We start from the raw sequence: 19,829 nt of genomic DNA on the forward strand, positions 1-19,829 counted from the left end.
GAAGGTGTTGCGAAGGTGTTGCGATGGTGTTGTGATGGTGTTCCGAAGGTGTTGCGATGGTGTTGCGATGGTGTTGTGATGGTGTTCCGAATGTGTTCCGAATGTGTTGCAAAGGTGTTGCGAAGGTGTTGTAAAGGTGTTGTAAAGGTGTTGCGAAGGTGTTCCGAAGGTGTTCCGAAGGTGTTGCGATGGTGTTGCGATGGTGTTGCGATGGTGTTGCGAAGGTGTTGCGAAGGTGTTGCGAAGGTGTTGCGAAGGTGTTGCGATGGTGTTGCGATGGTGTTGCGATGGTGTTGTGATGGTGTTCCGAAGGTGTTGCGATGGTGTTGTGATGGTGTTCCGAAGGTGTTGCGATGTTGTTGTGATGGTGTTCCGAATGTGTTCCGAATGTGTTCCGAATGTGTTGCGATGGTGTTGCGATGGTGTTGTGATGGTGTTCCGAATGTGTTCCGAAGGTGTTGCGAAGGTGTTGCGAAGGTGTTGCGATGGTGTTGCGATGGTGTTGTGATGGTGTTGCGATGGTGTTGCGAAGGTGTTGCGAGGGTGTTGCGAGGGTGTTGCGATGGTGTTGCGAATGTGTTCCGAATGTGTTGCGATGGTGTTGCGATGGTGTTGCGATGGTGTTGCGAAGGTGTTGCGAAGGTGTTGCGATGGTGTTGTGATGATGTTCCGAAGGTGTTGCGATGGTGTTGCGATGGTGTTGTGATGGTGTTCCGAATGTGTTCCGAATGTGTTGCGAGGGTGTTGTGAAGGTGTGAGGGTGTTGTGAGGGTGTTGTTAAGGTGTTGCAAATTGGGTTGTAGCATTTGGTGAAACTGAAGAAGGACAACAGTACATTCTTCTGATGCTCTTAATTCAGCTTCTGATGAAGGAGACGTTCAGTGATAAATCTGTGGATTTCATGTCTTGTGTGTTGCACGCCACCGTCACCTTTCTTAATGGATGCTCGCCGAGGAAGAAATCATAAACTCCAGCAAACGCAGCAAAGTTTTAGGCAAATCAAACATACTGGCTTACTTTACTGGAAAGCACATTTACATTGAGAAATGCTGCACCTTTCACACAAGCAACTCATCTATAACACGTGCACCTTTATCAGAATCCACCACCTTCTTGTTCTAATATGTCAGGTGTAAACCACAAAATTTCAGTTGCTAAAGTTGGTGAATCACATCAAAAGAAAGAAAGAAAAAAATCATTTCCTTCTCTTGACTTCCTGCTGTGGTGTACCGCAAAGCTTGTCTCTGATACTGCAGTACCGTACTTGAGCAGTTAACCTTCTTAGCACAGAAGCTCCTACACACTACTTCAGTGGAGATTTTATAGATTCTCCATATTTAAATATATCTTCTCTCACAAATTACCATTTATCAAGGCAGGCATTTTTTAGCTCACCTGGAACGTACCTCCAGGGAGCTTATGTGATGGCGCGTCCTCCGTCCGCCCGTAAACACTTGCAACTTCTTCTACGAAACCGCTGATGGGATTGTGACCAAACTTGGCAGAAATGATACTTGGTATGTTGTGACTAAAGTTTGTTTACGGCATTTAAAAAAATCGGGTGTAAGGGTCTACATGGTCTACATGTGGTCTACATGGTCTACATGCGGTAAACGAGTGGTCTACATGGGGTCAAAGTGGATCCAGGTTTGACCCCCCAACATAGGAATTTGCTTTTCTCCTTTGAAACTACACACACTATTTCGATGAAACTTCACCACAACCTGCATCACCTGTGATGTACCAAAGTTTGTTCAAGGCATTAGAGAAATTGGGGTCTGAGGAGGTATACGGGGTTGGGGGAGGAGAGGGTTTCCCCCCAAAATAGGTATTTTTTTGTTTGTTTGTTTAAAGTGTTATGATTATGTTAGCATGATTCTGCATGCTGCCCTGTCTTTTAGCAACCATTGAAATTGGTTTAAAATACCTTTCGTCAGTGTATTATACTGTTTATTCTACCAGGTGAGCACCAGGGGTATTGCCCCTATGTTTGTATAATGGATCACGAAATATCCAACTACACGCACTCTTCCATGTGCAGTATTTGGAGCAGGACTGTCTCCCATATTATAAAGTTAATTATGACTCATCCTAGCTTGTGGGTATGCAGCTTCGTGGGACACCAAGTTAGACATTTTTTGGTTCACGAGTTATCAAGTGACCACTATATTCGTCATGTGTATGCGTGCGTCTGTCTGTGTGTGTGTCTGTCTGTCCGCAGCATAACTACCCGATATCATCCGATCTTGATGAAACTTGGGTGGGAGGTTGATATCATGATCTAGTTGTGTCCTGCCGAGAGTGGGCGTATTGCGCCCATTGTGGGCGGAGCCACGCCCGAAAAAGATGTATTTTTCGGGGGTAATCGAGATCAAGCTACATCTTCTCCGAGGGGTTTGGTGGAATCTGACAGGGGTTTCGGTATTTGGTTAGGCCAATGTCATGTGTCTCGCCCCACTGAGCTCGATTTTTCATTTTTTTTTTTCATTTTTAAAATTTATTTATTTATTTATTTATTTTCATTTCATTTTTCACAGAATTTTCGGTATTGTGTAGCTAACTAACCTCATGACTGATTATACATTCTTTTCTATCTCATTTCACGGTCAGTAACCTTCGTTTTGACATTTCGGGCCTGTTTCGGTTACAGTCCATCCTTTGTCATTGAATACCGCTCGCTCGTGAACCATCGTCGTCTCATGACTTGTTGTCTTTTGTAATTTGTAGTGATTTTCTTAATTGCTTTTTTAATTTTTTAACGTTCGTGCCATTCTATTTCATCATATTAATTCCTCAATTGATCTGATGATGGGTTAATGCTAGAAAATGCCCACTTATCCTTGCTTTCCACAGTGATTAGCGTATCCCAACCAATAGTTAGCATATCCTAGTCAGCAGTTAGCATATCCCAATCAGCAATTAGCATATCCTAATCAGCAGTTAGCATATTCTAATCAGCAGTTAGCATATCCTAATCAGCGGTTAGCATATCCTAATCAGCAGTTAGCATATCCTAATCAGCAGTTAGCATATCCTAATCAGCAGTTAGCATATCCTAATCAGCAGTTAGCATATCCTAATCAGCAGTTAGCATATCCTAATCAGCAGTTAGCATATCCTAATCAGCAGTTAGCATATCCTAATCAGCGGTTAGCATATCGTAATCAGCAGTTAGCATATCCTAATCAGCAGTTAGCATATCCTCATTGGCAGTTGGCATATTCTAATCAGCAGTTAGCATATCCTAATCAGCAGTTAGCATATCCTAATCAGCGGTTAGCATATCCTCATTGGCAGTTGGCATATTCTAATCAGCAGTTAGCATATCCTAATCAGCGGTTAGCATATCCTCATTGGCAGTTGGCATATTCTAATCAGCAGTTAGCATATCCTAATCAGCGGTTAACATATCCTCATTGGCAGTTGGCATATTCTAATCAGCAGTTAGCATATCCTAATCAGCGGTTAACATATCCTCATTGGCAGTTGGCATATTCTAATCAGCAGTTAGCATATCCTAATCAGCGGTTAGCATATCCTAATCAGCGGTTAACATATCCTCATTGGCAGTTGGCATATTATAATCAGCAGTTAGCATATCCTAATCAGCGGTTAGCATATCCTCATTGGCAGTTGGCATATCCTAATCAGTGGTTGGCATATCCTAATCAGTGGTTGGCATATCCTAATCAGTGGTTGGCATATCCTAATCAGCGGTTCGAATATCCTAATCAGTGGTTGGCATGTCCTAATCAGCGGTTGGCATATCCTAATTCACGGTTGGCATATCCTAATCAGCAGTTAGCATATCCTAATCAGCGGTTCGCATATCCTAATCTGTGGTTGGCATATCCTAATCAGCGGTTGGCATATCCTAATCAGCGGATCGCATATCCTAATTCACGGTTGGCATATCCTAATCAGCGGTTGGCATATCCTAATCAGCGGTTGGCATATCCTAATCAGCGGTTCGCATATCCTAATTCACGGTTGGCATATCCTAATCAGCGGTTGGCATATCCAAATTAGTTGTTGGCATATCCTAATCAGCGGTTCGAATATCCTAATCAGTGGTTGGCATATCCTAATCAGCGGTTGGCATGTCCTAATCAGCGGTTGGCATATCCTAATCAGCGGTTCACATATCCTAATTCACGGTTGGCATATCCTAATCAGCAGTTGGCATATCCTAATCAGTGGTTGGCATATCCTAATCAGCGGTTGGCATATCCTAATCAGCAGTTGGCATATCCTAATCAGTGGTTGGCATATCCTAATCAGCGGTTCGCATATCCTAATTCACGGTTGGCATATCCTAATCAGCAGTTGGCATATCCCAATCAGCGGTTCGAATATCCTAATCAGTGGTTGGCATATCCTAATCAGCAGTTGGCATATCCTAATCAGTGGTTGGCATATCCTAATCAGCGGTTGGCATATCCTAATCAGCGGTTCGCATATCCTAATTCACGGTTGGCATATCCTAATCAGTGGTTGGCATATCCTAATCAGTGGTTGGCATATCCTAATCAGCGGTTCGAATATCCTAATCAGTGGTTGGCATATCCTAATCAGCGGTTGGCATATCCTAATCAGCAGTTGGCATATCGTAATCAGCGGTTCGCATATCCTAATTCACAGTTGGCATATCCTAATCAGCAGTTGGCATATCGTAATCAGCGGTTGGCATATGGGTCGGAATTTTGAACGAGGTACATTTGGGCCTCCCTGGGGTCAAATATTTTTTTTTTGGAATAGCTAAAAATCACCTTGATATCCTTAAAGCCCTAAGCCTGGGCTATCAAACGCAGCCAAACTGACACCGATCGGCCCAGAGGTTCCGTTTTTATTCATGGTCAAAGTTTCCCTTCCTTGTTAGCATAACGTAAGAGACCAAAATAAGGTCTCTTTGTAAACATTCCGTCACAAATGCTTCATTTCTGCATTTAAACATATAAGCAAAGTACCAAACATAGGCAAGACATATATCTACTTGCGTTTTAAGTTTCAAGTTCCTACTCAAAATGTATGCTGGTTTATGTACCGACAAATATTGACCGGTGCGTAACGTAAGAGACCGTTATGGTTTCTAAATTCACACTCAAGCTTGTTGTGTCTCAGAGAAACAAAGGAGGTCAATGATTTTTACAGAGTTAATACATACGTATAAGTGCTGTTTGTTGCGCCCTAAAGAAGAACTATGGAACACCCTGATATGTGTAAAACAGGGCTTATATACATATCTCTTACGTTACGGTTCATCTGCTTCATCCTATATGAGGAGGAGCTGTGACTCAGGAACTGACACGAGTAACACAAAAACACATTCAGTAGAGTAGTTATATAGATCTACTTTTATTCCAGCTGTGAAAAGTATCTGAAAAAGGCTTTTATAATGAATGCATGGCTTTGAAGGGTAACGAAATACTAAAAAAAATGCCCTTTTTCACCATTTTTTGAGGTTCAGAGGCTTTAAACATGTAGATAATTGATAGAAAGTATATAAAACTATACATTTTCTGAAAGCCGTGATTGTGTTCTACAAGATGACACCTAAATGTACTAATTCAGATCATTTGGGACAAAGTTATATAGGTTTAAAGCAATCAATGTGTGTTTTTTGGGATTTGTACCTCGTACAAAATTCTGACCCATATCCTAATCAGCGGTTCGCATATCCCAATTAGATTTCATCCATTGATCTCAGAATACATTGACTGGAGATCTTTTGCAGTCCAAAAGCATTCCAGGTGTCATTATACTTAATAACTTCATATTGCTCCAAGGTCAATGCTGATTTTGACACTTGTGTTCTTCCTACATTTTGTGAGTCACACTACCTGTTGCAATGTGCTTCGGCAGGTCATGGCGATTGTGATTGTGGTTCCTGCCACTGCCATGTTGGATGGACTGGTGAAAATTGCAACTGCAGCACTGACATCACGGGCTGCTTGGACGACAGTGGCTCGTTGTGTAGCTCACGTGGGCAGTGTGTGTGTGGCAAGTGCTCCTGCAAATCTGGAGCATTTGGCTCACAGTGTGAGATATGTCCTACCTGCGATGATCCCTGCTCAGCACAACGGTACTGCCCTTGTATTCCCTACCTCTTTTCCCCACATGTTTTCCCCACCTCAAACACTCATTAGACCCACCTCAAACCACCACCTTTTACACTTCTCTTGCACCTTTTCCCTGTTCTCAAGTGTTCTCAAGAACATGTGACATTCATATGGTATAAGCTACCTTATAGTGAGTTATACATCATGAAGGTGTGGGTGTGACGAATTGAGGTGAAAAAGGTTTCCCCTGAACCATGAAATGAAACTTGGTCCATCATTTCGTCCTTTTCGGTTGTTTCAGATCAGTGCCACAGTATTCCCAGCAATGTGAGTTTCCTGATTCCATTGGAATTTAAATGATATTTATGACTGAAACTTTTTTTTAGTTCCTCTTTTTCCTTGGTCACATTATAAGAATCTACATACTGTTACGTGGTCCCCTCGGTGAATACCTGGTCTCGGTGACCCCCGGACCGTGAGAGGAACTTCGCCAGAAAGCTGTATTATATATGCGCTTTCGCCACGCAATCCATATGAATTTCACCCAAGAGACAACTGATGTTCAAGGATATATTTCAATGGTAATGATACCATACAATTTCAATGACACAACCACGGAGATTTTTCCCGAGCAATCAACAATACACAACCATCAACAATTCCCAATCCACAATCAATTCCCTATGATTAAGATGGCCATCTTATATATGTGTGTCCCGGTGAGTACTCACGACCCCCTTTTGGTCTCGGTCCCGCACAATGTCTCTGGGCCCCTCCTGACCAAGATGATGGTCGGCGTCGCCGCACTCGGGTGGTTGAACGAACCCCGGGTGGACGTGTTTCCACCGGGCAGGTATCGTACCGCTACCAGGCACCCCGGCTGCAGCCCCTCATGGCCACGCGAAGCGGGTACGGGAAAGCAAGCCAAAAGCCCCACGCCGCTTGCAAGGCGTGTTAGGCCCCAACGGGCGACCCGTACGCGTCTTTTTAGACGGTGTCGCGAACGGCGCCAAACGCTGGGTAGGTGCACGGCCACACGACAGTTTGACGTCCACCGGGCAGGTATCCGTCCCGGTAACTCCTCTCGCCAGACAGGCTCGGGAACGCCGCTTTTCCACACGGCTCAATCAATCCCCCCTTTCGTCGGAGCGGGGCGAGGAAGAAGAATACTCGTCCTTTTTCCTCGTGTCTTTTCCTCTTCCGTTTCCGGTCACTTCCGTTTCCGGCCACTATTTCAGAAGGGCTCCTGACCCTCCAACCACAACAACCCTTAATATACTACACACGGATAAGCAAAGACCTGAATGGTAATTCACATACATTCACATAAATATGTAACAATACCCAAATCGATATTGAATAACTTCGAAACAAAACATTACACCAGGTGTACTTCACAGAGATGTAAACTACCAAAGATACATATTTGGCTGATCATGTGATTCAACGTGATTCTTTCAGAACTTTAAATCTTCCAGAAAATAAAAACTCCAATTGTTTTTGAAAGTTGAAGTCCTGTTCATAGATTGTGCACATTTTAATATTCTTTTTTTTTTAAACATGTTACAGTGAAGTTGTTTTAGTGATCGTTATGTCATCATCTCACCTCTTGCAATATATTTTATTATAATATTTTAATATATTGCAGCCAATAGTTGATACAATATTGTTGATACAAGTTGGTGTGGGGTTGTCGTGGGTATTGTTAGCGAGGGTGATGGTTGAAGGTGTATTGTGGAGGGGAGGGGTGTGTGGTTATCATGGGTATTGTTAGCTCAGGTGATGGTTGAAGGGGGATTTTGAGGAGATGGTGGGGTGAGTGGTGTGGGGCAGTCATGGTATTGTCAGCGAGGGTGATAGTTGAAGGTGTATTGTGGAGGGGAGGGGTGTGTGGTTATCATGGGTATTGTTAGCTCAGGTGACGGTTGAAGGGGGATTTTGAGGAGATGGTGGGGTGAGGGGTGTGGGGTTGTCGTGGGTATTGTTAGCGAGGGTGATGGTTGAAGGTGTATTGTGGAGGGGAGGGGTGTGTGGTTATCATGGGTATTGTTAGCTAGGGTGACGTTTGATGTTTTTTTGTCTGAAAAATTGAGATGCCTCAAAAACTAAGGATGCCAAAGTTGAACAGAAATCAGCAAGAGCAAAATTACCAAAGGAAATCAACAAGAAATCCAATTCAAAGTAGTTGCGTCAGCAGAAAATCTCCGATGGCAGAAAAATGTGTTGCACGCTTGGAACCAGATCGCCAGTAGGGCGGGTACTCTGCAAGTATGTATAATGATGTAAAGATTAACTGATTACATTTTTGGGGCAAAGTTCAAAGGTCAAAGTCCCAATAGGTCTATAACTTTAGAACTGCTGAAGTGATCTAATTCAAACTTGGGACAGATATGTATAATGATGTAAAGATGAACTGATTATATTTTGGGTAAAGAGGTCAAAGGTCAAAGTCTGTAATAGGTCTATAACTTGAGAACGGCTAAAGAGATCTAATTCAAACCTGGTACAGATATGTATAATGCTGTAAAGATTAACTGATTAGATTTTGGGGTCAAGCGGTCAAAGGTCAGAGGTCATGTTAGGTAAAAATGTGAACTTGAGAACAGCTGAATGGATTTAAATCAAACTTGGTACAAGTATTATAATGATGTAACTAGAACGCCACTCCATAGAGCGCATACTCCCGCCATGGGTCAAGTTGGAATAGTACGATTTCACAAAAGTTTGAGGGAATAGTTCAGTGACAACACAAGACAAGACAACACAAGACAGACACTGCACAGATATATATATATATATATATGGTGTTGGGCTAGCGGCTAGGGTGCCAGCTTAGGATCCAAGGATCCTGGGTTCGAATCTTGGTCGATCGCTGAATTAATGCCAGGGGGTTGACTCAGCCTGTCATCCTTCCGAGGTCGGCAAATTGAGTACCAGTACACTGGTAATTCCCTGTTTATCATAAAAAAAAAAAGGCGACAAACAGGGTTGGTGGCAGGAAGGGCATCCGGCCGTAAAACATTGCTTCAAAAAGGGGACCAAAAAAACAACAACAACCACGGTCCCCGAAAAGGCCAACCCCCGCTTTGCGGGGAAAAATGGCCTCTAAACGGTGGTTTATATATATATATATACGTATATCCGAAAATGTAAGTGTGAAACTTACACACTTGTCCAAAAATGTGAAATTGTTATTTTTTTTTTTTACATTACCTTCTATATATTATATAGATATATATATATATATATATATATATATATATATATATATATATATAATATATATATATATATATATATATATATATATATATATACGTATATATATATATATATATATATATCCGAAAATGTAAGTGTGAAACTTACACACTTGTCCGAAAATGTAAAAATGTAAGTGAAATTGTTTTTTGTTTTTTTACATCACCTTCTATATATTATATATATATATATATATATATATATATATATATATATATATATATATATATATATATATAATATATAGAAGGTAATGTAAAAAAAAAAAATAACAATTTCACTTACATTTTCGGATTCAGCGTTCAATTCTATATAAGTGAGTGTATTTTGAGGCACGTGTGACCTCAAATAAAATATGGTAAGCCAGGAAAAACGTTCGTTTCATTCCTTCGGGATACAACATGTAAAACTGGCCCAAACGTCAAAACAAAACTCGCTCATTTTAAGTCGTACAAGCTAATGCGACCACTCATTCTTCTGGGAAGAATCCCGTGCACATGCTTGTCACACTTATAATATAACTCACCTAAGTCTTTATAAGTTCATCAAATACTGACACCGCGATTGACATTCGCTGAGGTAAATGTTGATATTTCTTCTGAGGTAGAAAAAAGACAAAAAAAAATACAGTTTTAAAGTATTACATATACGTATCAACCGATGCATTTTATGAAACGGGGAAACCTAATCCACACTTTGGTGGTTTTAAAATGACAGAATATGTCTTTATTAGAAGAAAAAAAAATGAACATTGAAGACGGCGCTGCTAAACAATACACCGCTCTAACGCATAACCACGAGTTTAAACTACATTTACAACAAATATGAAAACTATTTTCATATCACAATGTTAAATATAGAATATATAGAAGATAATGTTTAAAAAAAATGAGCCCTATCTTCCAATGGTAAAGAATTCCCCAAAAAAATTCCTGGATCCGGAATAATATCCTGAGCTTCACCAAAAACTAATCAATTCTTCCTTATCCCAAGGGCAATCAGCTCACCAACTTTCATCCAAATCCGTTCAGAACTTTTCCAGATATATTGTTCACAAACAAACACACACACACACACACACACACACGGACGGACACAATCGAATGCATTACTCCCTGGCGGGAGTAATAATGTGGGCAGAGGCATATCGGTCGACATTTTTATAAGCATTTAATCTTCTCAAGTATATCCTTAGGAGTATTTTATAAGAATTTAAATCGTTTTTTTTTTGTTTTTTTTAAAATAACTTTTATAGCAGTAGGGGAGAGTGGGGGTAAGTTGAGCCTAAGGGTAAGTTGAGCCATCCCATGTTTCTTAGAAAGTGAAATATTTGAAGGTGTGAGAGCGCCATCTATACTTTCATAGCAACAGTCTTTCTTCCTGAGTACACATGCAGAGGAATATGAAGCAGGGGTAAGTAAGATCTAATGAAATTTGTATTTTTTTCGGAATTTCCCAACCTTTGAGTTATGGTGTTTTGAGGGTGATAACAATAGAATTAATGGAAGCTTAATGAATTGTTTATGTAGTAATGTGAACATGAATGGTGTAGATTTATTTACCTGAGAGTATGAATTGTAAATTGAATCAATACGTGAAATGAGCATGTTTATATTCAAAGTGGCGCCCGTGGGGTAAGATGATCAATTGGGTCGGGTCAAGTTGAGCCATGGCTCATCTTACCCCATGAACATGTGTGCAAGATAAAGTTACTGCTTTATACGCAAGTTGGAGTTGAAAACTGTAGTTCTTGTAACACCGATACTTGTGTATAGATCTAAATCCTATTCCTAAGAATGATTTATGTAAATATTTTTGCATTAATCACAGGTAAATGGAAAAATGCCTTGGGACTATAAAAGGAAGACAGCACGTGGTTGTTGTTCATAATTATTAACGCACAGGTTGTAAACCTGGTGCGTTATAGCGTTTGCCTGGGAATTTCTGTCTCTCCAAAAGTGAAGCTCCAACAGTGTAGACGTTTCTGTCGCTCAGATGTGTAGACAGTTTCTGTCGCTCAGATGTGTAAACATGACGTCATCAAATCTATATTTAGGCTAACCATGGGCTACCCCTTTGGCTGGTACGCGGCCGCTCGCTAGTACATAATATAGGATATATTTGTTATATGTTATGTTATAGGATATATAGGATATATGTTATATGATATAGGATATATATAGGATAGGTTATAGGATATATATGTTATAGGATAGGAATTTTGTACATTTAATAAATTTTTAAGATTACAAAACTATTTGTTTTGTATTTATGGATGTTTAAATCAAAAGAAAAGTACATAATGTGAATACTAGTAGCAATTTTACAAAAACCATGGCATAATTTCAAATCTTGACCCGAGATGATAATTATGCTACATCATAATTTCCATGTGCCAACCTGGGCGGAATCCAAGTGGATTCACTTGTTTGAAATACAAACCAGTTCATCAGCATATCTGACTGATAAAGCTTGACGATTACATATGTATGAACATTTAGCCAAAGTTTACTGATAATTCATGTGTCTTACTAATAATTAGAACACAATACATGTATAATTATTTCAGTTCAAACTGTTAAATTTCATTAGATCAATTACATCATGTTACTTTGTAATAGACACGAGGTGCTTCTTACATGTGCGTAATTTCACACAAGGGAAAGGAGCATTTATCAAGTTTCAATTATTGAACTGAAAAATCTGATCTGAAAAACGTGAACATTTACAGGAAACTACTTTGTCTTGTTTTGCATTGTTAAAGCTATAAGCAACAGCTTTTGCGTGATTGTTTAAAAAAATGTGTATTCATTAATACTTCATGCTTTCCCAGTTTCAATGGGTTTTCTCAGTGTTTTATCAATATAATAAGCTTTTCCAGTGGATCTGGACTTAAACTTTTTGTCTCAAACTTGTTTTATTGCTGTTCTTTCCTGTATTGAGCCGGTGAATTTGATGGGACACAAAATGTTTCATGCTGTTTTTTTTCTTGTGGCTCAACTTACCCACTGGCTCAAGTTACCCCAAACCCATGATCAACTTGCCCCATCATTGGGGCAAAATGAGCCATTAGACGACTTTTTTTTGAAGGCCTCTGCTAATTAATTACATGAAAATGAAATGGTAACATGTGTATGAGGGGAGAAGCAAGTATTTACACCATCATAATCACGATGGCTCTGATGCACAGCACTTTATATTTGATGTCCAGAAGGGCATTACTGAAAAATGGCTCATCTTACCCCACTCTCCCCTATCTTTGAAATGTCTTGTCCGGTTCTTGGCCAAAGTATAAATTGTCGGACTGATAGATTGCCGGTAGGGCATTTGCATCCATCAGATGGATATTAAGCCGGGTATCCCATCTGCGAGCAAAAGTTTGTCTTTCAACAAAGAGCAGGTGACTTATTGCTGGTACACTGGTCAAATTCAAAATTCCTGCAAGCTTAAGTCTAATGTTAGGACTGAGCAGCTCCAGCCGTTGCATTAGAGACCTGAGCCAAAAATATGTCCATGCTCCATGAGCTCCTGACCCCGACTTTGTGGGAAAATATTTAAGGAAAAAGCACTTTAATGTTGTGTCAAAAGTCACATGTCACAAAATCTGTCGCTTTTCAGTGTTCATTTGTATCACATTGCTAATTGCTTTTCTGATGGACTAATATTTGAAAGGATCATTCATAAGTTCACTAGAATAGGTCTCGGTAAAAGATCAAACCTCCGCCAGGCTGAACAGTTTGTATCCCACTGATAGGTCACATCTGGATCCGGATCTTAACCAAAATCGAATCAGCTTGTTCTTGTCACCTGCCCAACTCATACACCTAGTTTCGTCCGAATCCATCCATAACTTTTTGAGAAAACCTGCTCAAAGACAAACAGACAGACAGACAGACAGACAGAAACAAACAGACAGACAGACAAGATTGAAAACATAATGTCGGTGGTGGAGGTAATAAAACGTGGCTTGTGATTTCAACAGAGAGAGACATTTGACTTGACAACCAAGGATTTATGAGAATGATGTAGGCCAAGGCATACAGCTTGACTCTACACTCATCAGAAGATGTGAGCAGCCAATTATTGAACATTCAGGAAGATTAACCTTTTTGGAAAAGACAAAGACAATGTATAATAGACTTATGGCATCGTTTGCGATTGTTGATTCAGTTGGAGTAATTCCCAGTTGGTACTTCATCCCACAATCCTTGGACAAGGCCGAATCTTGTACTCTCACTCCACCAACAGACTGCAGAGGGGAATAACACAAAGTTGAGAATATAAATCTCGGGAGACCCAAAGCGCCCCTCCCTTTATATATGGGATCGTTTCTCTGTATGCAACTTTAACATCGGAACTGAAAATACGTTTCTCGGCTTCTACTGGACGGAATTGGCTGAAAATTTCCGAAGTAAATGTTTGTATGTCGAGATAATAATTATGTTCCAAATTTCAGCAACATCTGTTTCCGCATTCTTGAGTTTTATTTAGAAAACCCTCGAATTAACGTTGGTGTCTGTCCGTCCGTCTGTCTGTCCGTCTGCCCAAAATGTGTTGGCGCTCATGTCTCAAGGGCTATACATTGAAACTAGCTGAAACTTGGAATGTACATCGGCCAATACATCTAGTTAATGGGCTTTCCAAACAAATTCAAAATCTGCATTCATTAATGGGGTCTATGGGGGGGGGGGGGGTGGGAGGGGGTTCACCTTTCTCCCACACCAGGGGGGGTCTGACCCCCCCCCCCCCTCATAATAAGTATTTGCACTCTTCTCCGAAACTACACACACTATTTTGATGAAACTTTTCTCCAAGCTTCATATCTGATGCCTAACGAAGGTGTATTGGCCGCATTAAAATCTGCACTTATTTAGGGGGTCTGCGGGGTTTTTTGACCCCCCCCCTCTCCCAACTGCCCCCCCGCCCCCCAAATAGATATTTGCTCTCTTCTCCGAAACTACACACACTATTTTGATGAAACTTTTCTCCAAGCTTCATATCTGATGACTAACGAAGGTGTATTGGCCGCATTAAAATCTGCACTTATTGAGGGGGTCTGCGGGGTTTTTTGACCCCCCCCCCCTCTCCCAACTGCCCCCCCGCCCCCCAAATAGATATTTGCTCTCTTCTCCGAAACTACACACACTATTTTGATGAAACTTTTCTCCAAGCTTCATATCTGATGCCTAACGAAGGTGTATTGGCCGCATTAAAATCTGCACTTATTGAGGGGGTCTGCGGGGTTTTTTGACCCCCCCCTCTCCCAACTGCCCCCCCTCCCCCCAAATAGATATTTGCTCTCTTCTCCGAAACTACACACACAATTTCAATGAAACTTGATCATAACCTTCATCGCCCATGATGTACCAAAGTTTGTTCACGGAACTTAAAATATCAGGGTCTGAGTGGGTCTGTGGGGGGACTGATTGACTGTTGCTCCTGATCCAGGTGAGCTTCAGGACCCGCGGTCCTATTTTTCAAGGCTCATAGGGGTGATCCCCAAAAAGTTGGACATATAAATTTTTTGCCTCATATCTGTACTGTACTTGTTATTACTAATTATTGGGAAAATGCCATGGGCGTAGAAAAGGCCCCTTTATATGAGTATATGGTATGTGCCATGTGGCAAAGTATAGAAAAGAAGAGACATTCAAAATAAATCTTGTGTGCATGCTGGACTACCCTTGTGTTCTTCGGAGGAACCAAGTAATGCTCCAGGAAAGTTCATATAAAGGGGCGCCCTACATCTGGCAAATAAAATATGTTTACTTCTTCATGCAGGTGTGTATATCAAATTAGCGCCCCTTTACAATTGGCAATGCCACGTTGGAGGGTGTTATTTATTTGGCATAGGGGTGGTGTACTTTGAATGTATCTGTACTTGTTATTTATTTATTTGGCATGGGGGTGGTGTACTTTGAATGTATCTGTACTTGTTATTTATTTATTTGGCATGGGGGTGGTGTACTTTGCATGTATCTGTACTTGTTATTTATTTATTTGGCATGGGGTTGGTGTACTTTAAATGTATCTGCACTTGTTATTTATTTATTTGGCATGGGGGTGGTGTACTTTAAATGTATCTGCACTTGTTATTTATTTATTTGGCATGGGGGTGGTGTACTTTAAATGTATCTGTACTTGTTATTTATTTATTTGGCATGGGGTTGGTGTACTTTAAATGTATCTGCACTTGTTATTTATTTATTTGGCATGGGGGTGGTGTACTTTAAATGTATCTGTACTTGTTATTTATTTATTTGGCATGGGGGTGGTGTACTTTAAATGTATCTGCACTTGTTATTTATTTATTTGGCATGGGGGTGGTGTACTTTAAATGTATCTGTACTTGTTATTTATTTATTTGGCATGGGGGCGGTGTACTTTAAATGTATCTGTGCTTGTTATTTATTTATTTGGCATGGGGGTGGTGTACTTTGAATGTATCTGTGCTTGTTATTTATTTATTTGGCATGGGGGTGTTGTACTTTGAATGTATCTGTGCTTGTTATTTCTTTATTTGGCATGGGGGTGGTGTACTTTGAATGTATCTGTGCTTGTTATTTATTTATTTGGCATGGGGGTGGTGTACTTTGAATGTATCTGTGCTTGTTATTTATTTATTTGGCATGGGGGTGTTGTACTTTAAATGTATCTGCACTTGTTATTTATTTATTTGGCATGGGGGTGGTGTACTTTGAATGTATCTGTGCTTGTTATTTATTTATTTGGCATGGGGGTGGTGTACTTTAAATGTATCTCCACTTGTTATTTATTTATTTGGCATGGGGGTGGTGTACTTTGAATGTATCTGTGCTTGTTATTTATTTATTTGGCATGGGGGCGGTGTACTTTGAATGTATCTGTACTTGTTATTTATTTATTTGGCATGGGGGTGGTGTACTTTGAATGTATCTGCACTTGTTATTTATTTATTTGGCATGGGGGCGGTGTACTTTGAATGTATCTGTACTTGTTATTTATTTATTTGGCATGGGGTTGGTGTACTTTGAATGTATCTGTACTTGTTATTTATTTATTTGGTATCGGGCGATGTACTTTGAATGTATCTGTACTTGTTATTTATTTATTTGGCATGGGGGTGGTGTACTTTAAATGTATCTGTACTTGTTATTTATTTATTTGGCATGGGGGCGGTGTACTTTGAATGTATCTGTACTTGTTATTTATTTATTTGGCATGGGGTTGGTGTACTTTAAATGTATCTGTACTTGTTATTTATTTATTTGGCATGGGGGCGGTGTATGTACTTTGAATGTATCTGTACTTGTTATTTATTTATTTGGCATGGGGGTGGTGTACTTTAAATGTATCTGTACTTGTTATTTATTTATTTGGCATGGGGGCGGTGTACTTTGAATGTATCTGTACTTGTTATTTATTTATTTGGCATGGGGGTGGTGTACTTTGAATGTATCTGTACTTGTTATTTATGTATTTGGCATGGGGGCGGTGTACTTTGAATGTATCTGTACTTGTTATTTATTTATTTGGCATGGGGGCGGTGTACTTTGAATGTATCTGTACTTGTTATTTATGTATTTGGCATGGGGGCGGTGTACTTTGAATGTATCTGTACTTGTTATTTATTTATTTGGCATGGGGGTGGTGTACTTTAAATGTATCTGTACTTGTTATTTATTTATTTGGCATGGGGGCGGTGTACTTTGAATGTATCTGTACTTGTTATTTATTTATTTGGCATGGGGGCGGTGTACTTTGAATGTATCTGTACTTGTTATTTATTTATTTGGCATGGGGGCGGTGTACTTTAAATGTATCTGTACTTGTTATTTATTTATTTGGCATGGGGGTGGTGTACTTTGAATGTATCTGTACTTGTTATTTATTTATTTGACATGGGCGTGGTGTACTTTGAATGTATCTGTACTTGTTATTTATTTATTTGGCATGGGGGTGGTGTACTTTAAATGTTTCTGTACTTGTTATTTATTTATTTGGCATGTGGGTGGTGTACTTTAAATGTATCTGTTCTTGTTATTTATTTATTTGGCATGGGGGCGGTGTACTTTGAATGTATCTGTGCTTGTTATTTATTTATTTGGCATGGGGTTGGTGTACTTTGAATTTTTTTTTTTTTTTTTTGTATACAAGATCGAGGCTCGTGAAAGAGCGAACATTAATCACACAGAAAGACAAACAGACACATAAAACAAATAACATCGGGAGCGGTAGACAAGATGGGGAGAGAGGGGGAAGGACACAAACACAACATTTGAGAGCAGGGACCGAGAGACATGGAGACATCGAGAGATCTGTGGGAGGGAGAGGGCTTTGGGGGGGAGGCATGTGAAGGGGGGGAGGCATGTGAAGGGGGGGAGGCATGTGAAGGGGGGGGGGGTGGGAGAGTTATAAACATATGGACACTGCCAGGATTTCCAGGAAATAAGTTGGAATATCAAACAAGGTGGATCTGGGGTGAATTAGTGGGGGTAGAAAAGATCAAGGTTATGGATGGGGGAAGATAAGAGATGGTGGTGAACAGCTGTTTTAAAGACCTGGAGGGAGGAGAGGGATTGAAGGGAGTGTGGGAGTTTGTTCCACAGGCGGGAGAAAAGAGGAATGAAAGAGTGAAGGTGAGCAGAGAGCCGAGATTTCGGCAGTTTAACCATCAGAGGGTTGCTGGCAGATCTTGTGCGACCTGTAGGAATATTTGGGGGACAGAGCACAGAGAGAGCTGGGGGAGCAAGGCCGGAGAGGAGTCGGTAGAAGACAGAAAGACCACCTACCTGCCTGCGGTGAGTGAGTGAAAGGCCCTCAGAGATAGCTTCATCGCGGGAGATTCCAATGATTTTGAAAGCTTTGGATTCAACAGCGTGAAGCCGAGCCAGGTGTGAGGCAGGAGCACCAGCCCATAGGGGAGAACAGTATTCCATTGAGCTGCGGATGAAAGCCTTGTAAGTGGTGAGGAGCTCAGGTGTGCCGAGGAAGGACTTCGCACGACGGAGGATGCCCAGTCGGCGACTGGCTTTGGAGGCCAGCTTGGAAATGTGGTTTTCCCAAGAAAGATCATGGCAGATAGTGAGACCCAAAAGCTTGAGTGACAGAACTTCTTGGAGAGGATTGTTGAGAAAGTAGATGGGAGGGTTGTCCAGTCGATCTTTTCGGAGAGACATAGTAAGAGAGTGAGATTTGGCAGGATTGAAAGACATGTTCCACTTGTTTGACCAGTCTGTGATTTTGTCCAGGTCTTCAGAGAGTGAGGAGGCTGCAGACTGCCGATCTGAGGGAAGAGGAATGGAGCGGCAGAGAGTGGAGTCATCAGCAAAGAGATAGAGAGGATTTTCCAGAGAGTCAGAGAGATCATTGATAAAGACCAGAAAAAGCACAGGGCCCAGCACACTTCCTTGGGGAACTCCAGCCTGAACAGGAAGGGGAGATGAGAGAAATCCATTCAGGGCCACACGTTGACTACGACCAGAGAGGAAGTCCGCAAGCCATGCATGGAGATTTCCATGGATACCATAGGAGGAGAGTTTGGTGAGCAGAGCTGGGTGCCAGACTGTATCAAAGGCCCTTGATATGTCAAGGGAGACAGCTCTGATTTCCTGTTTGGCATTGAGGACCTCCATCCATTGTTGAGACAGCAGAAGCAGCATGTCCAGAGTAGAGTGACCTGGTCTGAAACCAAATTGATGATCAGAGATCAAGCCATTGGAGAAGAGGAAAGATTTCATATCCGAAGCAATGATGGATTCCATGACTTTGCTGATAATTGGGAGCAGGCTGATTGGTCTGTAGTTGCAAGGATCTGTTTTTGCACCTTTTTTGTGTAAAGCGGTAATGTTAGCTGATTTCCAGGATGCTGGCAGATGACCTTGAGCAAAAGATAGGGTGAAAAGAACAGAGAGAGGGTGAGATAGAGCGGCACCATGGCATCAGTTACATGGCAAGCATCATGGCAGAGCGGAATGTATCTGTACTTGTTATTTATTTATTTGGCATGGGGGCGGTGTACTTTAAATGTATCTGTACTTGTTATTTATTTATTTGGCATGGGGGTGTTGTACTTTGAATGTATCTGTGCTTGTTATTTATTTATTTGGCATGGGGGTGTTGTACTTTGAATGTATCTGTTCTTGTTATTTATTTATTTGGCATGGGGGTGGTGTACTTTGAATGTATCTGTACTTGTTATTTATTTATTTGGCATGGGGGTGGTGTAGTTTGAATGTATCTGCACTTGTTATTTATTTATTTGGAATGGGGTTGATGTACTTTAAATGTATCTGTGCTTGTTATTTATTTATTTGGCATGGGGGTGGTGTACTTTGAATGTATCTGTGCTTGTTATTTATTTATTTGGCATGGGGGTGGTGTACTTTGAATGTATCTGTACTTGTTATTTATTTATTTATTTGGCATGGGGGTGGTGTGTTTTTATTGTGTTAGTATCGTACTCACACCTGGGCCACATACGCCTGGTGTTGGCTTAACGGTTAAGGTGGCTGGCTTGAGATGTTAGGG

The 19,829-nt window shown here is 40.8% G+C and overlaps 1 protein-coding gene across 4 annotated transcripts in view; it reads left to right on the forward strand.

The window, feature by feature from the left end:
- The window catches only part of LOC137431895 (integrin beta-6), a 194,552-nt gene that overhangs the window by 161,242 nt on the left and 13,481 nt on the right, over nucleotides 1-19,829 (forward strand). For all 4 annotated transcript variants that reach the window (XM_068123725.2, XM_068123727.2, XM_068123726.2 and 1 more), the window contains one exon: nucleotides 5,863-6,082. In XM_068123725.2, coding sequence (XP_067979826.1) covers nucleotides 5,863-6,082 — 220 coding nt within the window. The remainder of the gene's footprint in view (nucleotides 1-5,862; nucleotides 6,083-19,829) is intronic.

The sequence above is a fragment of the Myxine glutinosa genome, chromosome 7 (assembly GCF_964187855.1).
Source record: "Myxine glutinosa chromosome 7, kmMyxGlut1.1, whole genome shotgun sequence".
Classification (NCBI taxonomy): domain Eukaryota; kingdom Metazoa; phylum Chordata; class Myxini; order Myxiniformes; family Myxinidae; genus Myxine; species Myxine glutinosa.